Raw genomic sequence first — 12038 nt, forward strand, 5'->3', positions numbered from 1 at the left:
ATGATTCGTTATGCGGTAGGTATCCTGAACAATATATATATTTTTTGTCTACGTTTCCGACAGTCAATGTAACTGTGACAACACAGATATCGCGAGTTGTGAGCTCCGATATGAGACACGCGTCAATAGCCTTATTTGCAAGAATGCAAGCACGAGGCATTTCACGTGGGTTAGTCATGCCTGTCTTGTTGTAAGCAATGAAGGCAGTGTTAAGTAACTTTCCAAAATAGAAGTTTCCTTTATGGAAATACGGTTCTTGAACCAATGCTATGGAAGCTTTACCTTCCTGCATGAGTCGAGATAAATTCATAGTTGCTGTACGTTTATGTTGGAGATTGACTTGTGCTATTCTAACCATTTTTGATTAGAGAACTGTACATTTCATCTCCAACACAAATTGCACAACAACTAGAGGACACCAAGCGAGTTGGGATGTTAACGCATTTAGCGAGCCATATCAGGTTTAAATGGGACATGATCATTTGATTCCCACGATTTGCGAAGAAAATAATGGTCCACTGTGTCAGAGATTCGCATAACACAGTAAGGGCGAAACCCAAAATGCTCCGTGCGCGACTGGCATATTTTAGACCCTCCAGTCATTAAGTCCTCGGCACGGAACTACACCTTGACTTAGGGTCTCCTACTTTCAGTCGCCTCCTACGACATGGGAGCAGGACTCCAGTGGCTCAATTCTAGGCCGGATACCACACGGCCTCTTTTTTTTTTTTTTTTTTTTACAATGGAGAAGACCTTTATGTCCTAGCCCAGTACACGTGCTAACGGTAGGGTCCAATCTACCACACGGGGTGCACTGGGGGCGTGTCGGACTCGAATGGTGACCAGCCATTAATACCGACTAAACTCCATTGGGCTCCGCCATCATTCCTCCCAGGAACTACCTCTCGGTATTACTTCTGGGGGAACACGGCCTCTGGGCAGGTTCATCTGTACACATCGAAATTTGATAATCGAAACTCAACAAAACTTCACCGAACTACCATCAGCCGAGAGTCTCAGCAAACCCCCAGCCAACAAAAATTCGGCAAAATTAAGTGGATCATCGGTGAAAAAAAAATCGGTGTGTAGAGTGAACGTTCCGCTGCGTAATGCAGCATACTGGGGAGTTCGCCCGACTCTTCCCAGGCTCCGTTCGCCATTGAGAATGTTTTAAACCCCCTCAACAATTTTACCCATAGCACGGGTCGCATGACACTATGGAATTGGGGTTCCCTGTTTCCCACTGAAACAGGTAGTCCGTAGTGTAATTCTTAGCCGGTTGAAACAACCACTACCGACACTACACGGCTTATCTAGGCTGTTCGGTGAAAGAAGCTGACATTGAAGAACAGCTTCCATATTTCGATGGGCGAACAGCCGCAGAAGGAAGGAAGGAAGGAAGGAAGGATAACGGGAGGAGAGGGATTTGGGCTAAGCGCTTATTTAAAGGCGGCGCTGGCTCGCCTTGTCAGGGCTGCTTTAGGGCATGTGGAATTTAGGCCTAGAACGTATAGGGCCCACTACCTCGTCCTACCACACCTGCAGTCAGCCCCCGCTGCTGGTTCGGGTCGCGAATCACAACTAGTTGCTATCGCGATTAAGCATTATCCACCACCTATGACCAGCCCGGTTGCTTGCAGCTCAGCTTCCCACGTAGCGTTCCTCCACCACCACGGGTTTGTCTATGTTACCGACAGTCAGTGTAACTGTGACTGCACAGGTATCGTGAGTTGTGAATGTAAGCGCGAGGCATTTCACGTGGGTTATTGTCTTGTTGTAAGCAATGAAGGCAGTGTTAAGTAACTTTCCAATATAGAAGTTTCATTTATGAAAATACGGTTCTTGAACAAATGCTCTGGAAGCTTTACCTTCCTGCATGAGTTGAGATAAATTCATAGTTGCTGTACTTTTCTGCTGGAGATTGATTTGTGCTATTCTAACCATTGTTGATTAGAGAACTGTACATTTCATTTCCAACATAAATTGCACAACAACTAGAGGGCACCAAGCAAGTTAGGATGTTAACGCATATAGTGAGCCATTTCAGACATAGGAACACGATCATTTGATTCCCAGGATTTGCGAAGAAAATGATGGTCAACTGTGTCAGAGATTCGCATAACACAGCAAGGGCAAAACCCAAAATGCTCCGCGCGACTGGCATATTTTAGACCCTCCAGGCATGCATGAAATTCTCGGCACGGAACTACACCTTCACTTAGAGACTCCTGCTAACAGTCGCCTCCTACGACATGGGAGAAGGAATCCAATGGCTCTATTCCTCTATTCCTACACAGCCTCTGGGCAGGTTCGTTTGTACACAATTTGAAATTTGATAATCGAAACCCAGCAAAACTTCACTATCATCAGCCGAAACTCTCACCGAGCCCCAACCAACAAAAATAATGCCGATCATCAGTGAAAAAATTTCGGTACGTAGTGACTTCGCCCAGCTCTTCCCAGGCTCCATTAAGAATAATTCAAAACCTCCCTCAACAATGTTAACCATAGCACGGGTCGTATGACACTATGGAGTTGGGTTTTTACCCGGTACAGGTAGTCCGTACTGTAATTCTTAGCCGGTTGAAACAACCACTACCGACACTACACGGCTTATCTAAGCTGTTCGGAGAAAGAAGCTGTAGAGAATGGGAAGATAGTCAGGTAAACTGTAGATTATGAAAACATACATGATGCTGAAAAGCAGTCACAGTAACCGTTGAAAAAAAAAACAAAATTTGAAAGAGTCAGATGGAATACTTCAGTTTTTAGGCAAATTTCAGGACGAGCAGTCAAAGAAAAATCGCTCCGAATTCAATCTGAAAAGAAAACTTTTGAGTTCTGTGTGACCTGCACGAAGTATTGAAATGCAGAAGACTTTCAAGAATCCTCAAATCACGACAATGGCGCAGTCGGTAAAATTACTGCAAATTGTAAGTTTTAATGCAGTAGAGAACCTACGATCACATCAAATAAAGAAGTTAATTGAGGCTCGCAGTGTGATTTATAACCCTTGGTTTAATGTTATTCATAAACCCAGAAATCTGTGATACCGCATTTGCCCCAGGTATTATTTTATTCATTGTATGAGAGTCCAGATTGGAGCCTTTCCTTAACAATATTAAATTTTCTCGTTGTGTAATGTCTACGCTAAGAAAAATGGCACATAATAATACCGTTGTCATGAAAAAAATCACTGATGGACTCGCATATATGTTTTCCGTTCCTAAGTAACATTACGAGTTTATTTTCGAATTTAAAAAAAATGGCAAGGAAAACGATGATATATATTTTTTATGACGATATATTATTATTTTACTATTGAAATTGACATGTGGAAATCAAAAATGATAGTGTTTTCGTGATAAAACATAAAATGGTGATAAACGTGCTCATTTACTGAAGTGCTCGGAGAGACTACATTCAAGTACATATAAAAATACTGAGGTTACTAAAATATTTTAAAATATTGGCAAGGTGTATGTAAATATTGGTATAATAGTATGAGACAAATGCACTATAACTTCAAGACTACGGAGATTTCTCGGGATAATAATGACTTCTCGGGATAATAGACCTACAAACACTAAAATTTACAAGGGACACGATGTATTAATTCGAAACAAAGAGTACAACTCCACGGGATCTTTTTTGAAAAATTATAATCTTTACAAATGGCAAAAAATTGACCTATCAGTCGCTTTTCAGAAATGTGACTGCTAGCGGTCTTGTGTAATAAAATGTTACACCTCGTGAAAGTTTTTCTTGCTGACGAATTATATTGTATTCTATTATATCATATGAGAGGCCTTACAAAAATTTAAAGATTCCTATTAGTGGATATAAGCTTCGAGTTGCTCCTAAAACAGTGACTCCGAGAGGTCTTGTTCACAACTGATTTCTTCGATTGGGAATAACAGAGCAACGAGGAATCACATAGCTTCGAATTACTTTGTAATACTGGTGGCTCCGAGTGGCCTTAGTTAAAAACAATGATTCCTTCGAGTGGGAATAATACAGCTCCGAGTTGTTTTCAAAAACCGTGGCTCCGAGTGACTCTACTTGAAATATAATGATTCCTATGAGTGGGAATAACAGAGCTTCGAGTTGTTCTTCAAAGACCGTGGCTCCGAGTGGCCTAAGTCGTAAACAATGATTTCTTTGAGTGGGAGTAACAGAGTTACGAAGAATAAAATAGCTCCGAGTTGCTTTGAAAAAACCGTGGCTCCGAGTGGCCTTAGCTTAAAACAATAATTCTTTCGAGCGAGAGTAACAGATTTACGAGGAATAACATAGCTCCTAGTTGCTTTGAAAAACCGAGGCTCTGAGTGGCTTACTTGAAATATGATTCCTTTGATTGGGAATAAAAGAGCTTCGAGTTGCTTTTGAAAATTTGTGAATAACAGAGAACCCTCGCATGAGAAACTTCTGCTCATGGTGGCCTTATTTAAACAGCTATGACACCCTTAAGTAGAAATAATAAAGCTCCCGGTTGCTTTTGAAGTAGCCCTGAGTGGTCCGATTATAAAAATGATACGATATGCTTGTTTTGGCGGTCCAGACTGTACAGCACTAGTCGTAAGCTCGAGTATTTATCAGGAAGAATTCTTAGTGTAAGTAGAATCGTAGTACTAACACTATCCATGTGATGTCTTGTACATTGAAAATCAACTGCAACACTGTTCAAATTCTGAGTATCGTCATTTTATTGTTAATTGTTTCTCCAAGCGAAAGCTCTTTATTACCACTTTCTTCGTGTGTGAGAATAAGAGCTTCGAGTTGCTTTTCTAACACTTTTGCCAGGAAGAAACTGTATGGCTTTGGGTTGTGACCTTAAAATGGCTTGGTGTGACCGGAGAATTCCATTATTAATTATATTTTTTTTTCCTTTTTTATTTCGACTATGTTAGTCACATTTTCTTTTTTACATTTTAACTTGAGTACTATGGCTCTAAGTTTCATAACTTTCCCTACCCAGTAATCTCTAGCTAATTGAATGTCGTTAAAATGTAAAAAATTCATTATAAATTCAGTCCCAAAAAAAAGTAGCAGACATTGCAAAGTGCAGCTGGTGGAGCTGCGTGTATTTATTTCAATCTATAAGACATTTTACTAAGCCCTCTCGTAAGTTTCAAAAGCACAATACAAAAAAATACGTATTGCAATTACTTGTTTATTAAATGTACTGAACTTCCCGGATTAGGCTTAACTGTCCCGATTTCAAAATGAATGCTATGATTTTATTCTTATATTCATTTTTCATTTCAACGACTTGGGTAACTGTATCATCTTCTATTAATTATAGTTTTTATTGAAGTAATGCAATTGTTTCTTTTGGATTTTGAGAAACGACGTTGAGCTTTTCAATGTCCTGCGAGATAATTTCGTCAATTTAAATAGTGTAATTAATGCTTATAAACTAATCACAGGCGACAAGAAGACATGTTGTAACCAAAGACAATTTGTAAAAGAATATTAAGAGCCATTTAATTTGTATATAGTAACCGATAGACATTAACAAACGGTAGAAGAGGAGGTGAATGTAGAGAATTGGAAGATAATCAGGTAAACTGTAGATTATGAAAACATACATGATGCTGAAAAGCAGTCACAGTAACCGTTGGAAAAAAACAAAATTTGGAAGAGTCAGATGGAATACTTCAGTTTTTAGGCAAATTTCAGGACGAGCAGTCAAAGAAAAATCGCTCCGAATTCAATCTGAAAAGAAAACTTTTGAGTTCTGTGTGACCTGCACGAATAAATGAAATGCAGAAGACTTTCAAGAATCCTCAAATCACGACAGAAGCTGACATTGAAGGACAGCTTCCATAGATGGCCGAACAGCGAGAAGTCTTTAGTTGCAAATACACATAATTGAAATAAAGCAGAAACAGCAACGGTCCCAAGTGACATCCCTGAGCTATTCTTAACCGAATTCTTTTCATTCATAATCTCTCGATCTGAATGGAAACAACTGCAAAAGCTACCGTTGATTCCAAATTTCTCCATTTTAGCGATTGTTACATCAACCAAAAGCGGACATGTCTGTGCAAATAATATTAGTTTGAGAGCGACGTTGCCCTGTTATGTATGATGATAGAAACGGCAGGTTAGTAGTTGTTCAACGTCCAGACTTGAAGCCAGGTTGATCGTAGACTGTTTGCATTTAGCCTGAAGTACTTCCTTGCTCACCAGCACGTGGAGTTGTGCAATAAAGTTATTCCACGATAGGCATGGAGACCGATCGCAGCAACCTCTGAGAACGAAGGTGTTTTTCTCGCTCCTGACACGTTTTTGAGAAAATAAAATTTTCCGTTGGCTGCTCTTCAATAACTCAACTGATAAATAGAACCATTTTGCATTCAGAAGTTCGTGCCCCAAGCGGACTGAATTCGAGGGGATATGACCACATATCACGACCCGCAAGCGGCCCAACCTCAGGAAATCTCCTCAAAACTGGCAAACCCGGAACTGGTTCATTCCGGTGATCTCCTGGCTGCGGGTGTTGTTGAACCCAACAAAGCCGTTCACTTCGGAGTGTTCAACATTCAAACAAATGAATGTTTGAAGCTATGGCTGCCTCGATAAGAGATCTCCTGGGCTCGATCGAATTCAACATCAATTACAACTGAATTCCAGAAAATCGTGAGTATTCTGTGTGTGGGGGTCGAAGCCGCCATCACGAGAGATGCAGATGACAGCATTTTGGACGATTCACGTAAGTCAGATTTATTTGCCATTCTCTAAAATTTGTTTTGCTGAAATTCGTTGGTTCGTTCGTTAGTATTATTGTTGAAGGTCCGACCAATGACAGTCATTTTTTCGCTAGTTTAGTGCTAATCTCTCATATCGGAGATAGTGCGCATTATAGTGCATCATTGTACGAACAATGCGCACTACCTCCGACGTGATTCCTTTGCTTAGAATAAAAGAAAATACGATCGTCGCTGGTCGGATTTTTCCCGTTTTCAGCTGCGGCTGGAATAGTTCGGAAAACATCCGGATTTCTCGGCCGCAAATTAAGCGCGAGTAAAGGCGCTTTAACCAAGGTTTTTAGCCAGTATTCTATATTATAGCAATATTCTAACGTAAATAGGATTTACACAGTCTTCTACAGACTTTTATAAACATTTTAACTATTGTTCTGCAGCCCAAAATAAGTAGCAACCCTATGAGCAAAGAATTACACTGAAGTTTTTTTTATGCGGGGGATACGTACCGCATAAAAAAATCCGCATAAAAAAAACCGCATAACTTTGAAAATCCGCATAAAAAAACCGCATAACTTTGAAAATCCGCATAAAAAAACACATAAGGTGTGAAATATTTTTCAATATTAAGAGCCATAATACTCAAGGAAGAGTATGGATTTGAAGTAAGAAAGTTTAGAGAAAAGCGTGGAGTAGGGTCATATGAGCAAGCTTAGAGTTTCCCGGCTACTTAACTCTTTTTCTTCTGCAACGCATAGGTCAAGATCTTTTGGCATTAAATGCGAATCACCTGAGTCTGCGGCATGTCCAGACAAGCGTAATGTCACTTAATGACTTATGCTGTCGGAACCGAGACTCCCCGGAATCGCAAGACTAACCTCGGCACCTAACCGACCAGCATCGAGATAACGATTTCGAGAGAAATTTCAACGTCGGGAAATTTCTCCGTCGGAGTAGACTAGGCCCGCCACCGGGGACTAGTAGAATAGATCGGGAAGTAGCTCCGGCAAATGCTCGTCGGGGCGGCTGTCAACTGGAAGTCACCCTCCACCAAGAATCGCAGGAGCGACCTCGGCATCTGCCCGGGTAGCATCGGTTTCGGAAGATCTTCCGCTGCCAGGGAACTCTTCGTCGGAGTAGGAAAGATCCACCGTCGTGGACTATTCTGAGTAGTCCGTAGCGAATCGCCGGCTTCAATCATCGGGGCGCCAATGAACCGGACGCAATCCTCCACCGGGAATCGCTGGACTGACCTCGACATTCTGCCGGACTGCATCTAAGGAAAAATAACGTGTCCGTCAACGGTTGCAGGAGACATTCTTTCGCCGGGGAACTCTCCGCCGAGGTAGGCTAGCTCCGCTGTCGGGAACTACGCCGAGTAGCACCGAACGCGACGGACCCTGGTCGTTGGGGCACCAGTGAACCGGAAGCCACCCTCCAACCGGAATCGCCAGATCGATCTCGGCATCCAACTGGTCAACGTAGAGAGGAAGGCATGTAGAATATCATGCCGTGCAGGACTGATATGGCGGTTACGAGACAAGCGAAATCTAGCACGACCAGCTAGACCTGGAATCAAGTGAAGTGCATTAGCACGTCTCCCCCCAAAGTAGTCATTTCAAATGGAATCCGGGGGATCAGGCAAATGTTGGACTTCTTGGTGGAGTTTAGAGGAATAGGGTTCAGAGTTATCTTCTCTGTTCAGAGTCCCTCACTCCGGCACACGATGGACGAAATCGGTAGTATGGTCTAACTACTGAACGTGTGCCGGGTCGGCGTAAAAGCTTTATCACCAAGTAAAAAAAATACACGCTCAGAGACTTTTTCCGATCTCGCCGAACTGAGTCAAATGGTATAAGAGATTGGGCTCTGCGGGTATCGGTTAAAAAGTCGAAATTCTGACCGATTGCATAAGTTTTATTATGAGAAAATTTAAAAAGGTATTCAGTCATTTTCTATTTTTATTTTCACTGCATCAAGAATGCTTCTCATATCCTTAACCCAAAGACTAGTAATTTATAACCTAAAATAAAAATATGAACATTTTATGTCTTTTGTTTAAGCATGTGCATTCATGAGGATCTATCTTTCGATAAAAGTCGCTTCATGTGATGCACTAGAAATAAAAAGGAAGCTGCATAAAAAGAATCGCATAACTTTGAAAATTCGCATAAAAAAAACCGCATAACTTTGAAAATCCGCATAAAAAAGTCACATAAAAAATCGCATAAAAAGACTTCAGTGTATTAAATAAGCCCCTAAATGTTGGCTACATACAAACTACTACCTTTTGCTTGAAGAACTTTATCGCAGCGAACCATAAAACTGGCTACGTACATTATGTTTATGCGCCTAAAAGTAGCTTGGAGAAAGTGTAAAGCACGCGTGCAGATTTTTTCATATCTTTAGTTTGCGCTGTTTACCTGCTTCAAGTACTATAATAATCTGCCTTATTTTGTTATTAGTAATTTATACGGTAAATTGTTACATGTGGCTAACCTTTAAATGCGCACGTTCAGTAAGCCATTTGCACGACTTCCGGAGGATTAAGGGTTAATTTTGCAATTACGACGGATTGCTTCTTCAAACGAATAAGGAGACAATCCCAAAAACAACATCGAAATCAATCGGACACTTGGAATGAATGTCACTAATTCGCAAAATATGGCCGATCGAGTCGGAATGTTAGCCACTACCCACTAAATTATAAACCAAGAATCCCGTTCAGTTTTCAATCGATATTTAAAGGGGAACCAATTGCTTATCCCATTGAATAGATCGTTAACGTTGCTGTCACCATAATTGAGAAATACAGAAAAGCAAAACATTATTTTGATTGAAATTGTATTTATTTCCAATCCTTTACAAATGTATTCTTCGCTTGCCTCCTCATTCCCGCATGATCAAGGTCAATTAAAAACACAACGTAATCAATCAGCAGCACACTCCTTCCTCTTTCGCAATCCCCTCCTAACACTTTACTTCTTCTCCTTCTCCTTGAACTTCTCATCACCCTTACCACCGCGAATACGACCGGTACGACGGGCAGCAATAAGACCGACCTTGCGACCCGGTGGTGTTCCTCGCTTAACGGTCGACGCCTTACCGATATGCTGATGGTTACCACCACCGTGGGGATGTTCAACAGGGTTCATGGCAACACCACGCACCTTCGGCCAGCAGTTACGCTTCACCTTATACTTGTGGTAGGCACGACCAGCCTTCAAGATCGGTTTGTCAATACGACCACCACCAGCAACGATTCCAACCATGGCCCGATTAGCGGACGGTAGAACCTTCTTAGCTCCCGAGGGCAACTTCACACGCGTGCGCTTTGTATCCGGATTATGAGCAATGACCGAGGCGTAGTTACCCGACGTACGGGCCAACTTGCCACGATCACCGGTCTTCTCCTCCAGGTTGCAAACAATGGTACCTTCCGGCATCAGACCGATCGGTAGCACGTTTCCGATCTGCAGCTGGGCGCGCTTTCCGCAGTACACGAACTGTCCGGTGTACATACCTTCGGCCGCGATGAACAACTGCTTGCGCAGCTTGAACTTGTACGGGTCGCGGAAGTGGACCACGGCCAGCGGGGCACCACGACCAGGATCGTGGATGATTTGCTAGAATGAGACAGAAAATATAATTTATTTATCGTTGAGTGGCTATTATTCATATTTGTTTATTAACAACTTTACGACAACCTATCATACGCTTTAACTCAGGGCAAGGAACTAGTCTCGTCGAAAAAGTAAAGAATCTGTAAATGAGTTGTGAATTGCCGCCATACACATTACATCTTTCCTGCCCTGACCTGAGCAGTGGTAAATCCAGCAGGTTACCGTGCGACTAATTAATAAATTACAAAATTACTCTCCTATTTGCTACAAAATGCTTATGGGCGACACTATCACAAAAATACTATTTCAATTCAAAAAGTTATAATAAACAAACTTTAAGCAAATATCTTTTAACAAGAAATGCAATTGCTTGAAGAAAACTGATTCAAGTGACATATTTGAACGTAGACAAAATATGTAATGTAACCTTTAATCAAAACTGCTCTTCCATGACCTGGTATACAGTGTAAACTGATTTTCGCACTCAGCAACTTCCTTGACCTGATTCAAAGTCTGTACTAACAGGTTGTCGTGCTCAATAAAATTACAAAATTACAAATTACAATATTTCCGTGCAATTTAATCAATTTTAATGAATATTAACCCTTTTAAGGCCGATGTCTTCCGTTCAATTCCACTATAATATAATGCACTTGCATTTCACCATCAAAACGGAATCTACGACGCATGCAAGTGCATTTTATTATTATAGTGGAATTGAACAACCGTCTGTTTTAAGTGGGTTAATTGTGACATTGTGTTTATGATTGTAATTTTATAACTAGTCAGAAAAAAACTAAGATGCGGAAATTGTTTCGAGATATCAAATGTTTTTATAGTAACATCGACCTATTTTGTGCATTTGACTTACCCTTACGACTCCCTTCAGGTAACCGTGACGTTCGGCATAATCGAGGGCGCGCAGCTTGGGCTCTCCCTTTCGCTTCTTGGTGTGGGCAGTGAAGACAGACCCTGCACCTTTACGCTGTGCACGAATGACGCGCCCCATAGTGGCGTTCTACTTACTGAAACAGAAAGATCACTCATTAGAAACCGTATTCGAGTTTTACAGTCAGTGAATATGGTGATTAGACAAATGAATCGTTGGACTTTATTTTTGGTATCCCCAGCAGGACACGAAACGTCAACATCTACTTCGTGGATCACCAAAACACAGCTGCAAAAACAAGCTTCACTTTGATGGCTTTCACGGAAATCGAACGAAAAATACACCGCCTTCGTAATTCAGAAAACAAGATTCATTTGATTGATCGGTTCACATAAAAAAATTTACTTTTAAAATCACTTACAGGGCTTAAAAATTAATTTTTATGATACACAAAAAGTGTGTTCACTTGACTCTGGTACGAGCCGGAAAGAAAGAGAGAAGCGAGCAAATGTCTAAATTGCGGAAGTGGTGAACCGCAAATTTTGAGTTTGACAACTACAGCTGTCAGTTACTGCGTTTGCGGAAAGTGCACGGAAACGAAAAACTACCTAAAATTGAGTTCCTTTGACTCAATCTCGTGGTATCGTGCGGGAACTTAAAATTAGGTAAACCATGTTGAAGGTAGTTTCCATTTAACCACGGCAAAAATTACAACTCATTGATAGGTTTTTTATACTCAAATTTAAGTTGAATTTACCTAATTTTGAGTTCACCCCAAACAACTCAAAAGTAACTTCCCCCACGGAAGATCTCGAC

The 12038-nt window shown here is 41.2% G+C and overlaps 1 protein-coding gene across 1 annotated transcript; it reads right to left on the reverse strand.

Moving 5' to 3' along the window:
• Positions 1-9537: 9537 nt before the first annotated feature.
• Positions 9538-11771, reverse strand: LOC131688160 (large ribosomal subunit protein uL2). The gene is made up of 3 exons (XM_058972324.1): positions 11644-11771; positions 11205-11358; positions 9538-10336 (listed from the first exon to the last, which is right to left on the reverse strand). Exons 2-3 carry the CDS (start codon positions 11340-11342, stop codon positions 9689-9691), a joined length of 786 nt encoding a protein of 261 aa, XP_058828307.1. The 5' UTR covers positions 11343-11358; positions 11644-11771; the 3' UTR covers positions 9538-9688.
• Positions 11772-12038: the final 267 nt, after the last annotated feature.

Source organism: Topomyia yanbarensis, chromosome 3, assembly GCF_030247195.1.
Source record: "Topomyia yanbarensis strain Yona2022 chromosome 3, ASM3024719v1, whole genome shotgun sequence".
NCBI lineage: Eukaryota > Metazoa > Arthropoda > Insecta > Diptera > Culicidae > Topomyia > Topomyia yanbarensis.

Excerpts from the sequence above, each read along its gene's own strand:
- LOC131688160 (XM_058972324.1), bottom strand. The coding sequence starts at position 11,342 with ATGGGGCGCGTCATTCGTGCACAGCGTAAAGGTGCAGGGTCTGTCTTC. Across the intron at positions 10,337-11,204 it reads ACCTGAAGGGAGTCGTAAGG|CAAATCATCCACGATCCTGG; the intron begins GTAAGTCAAATG and ends GTCTCATTCTAG.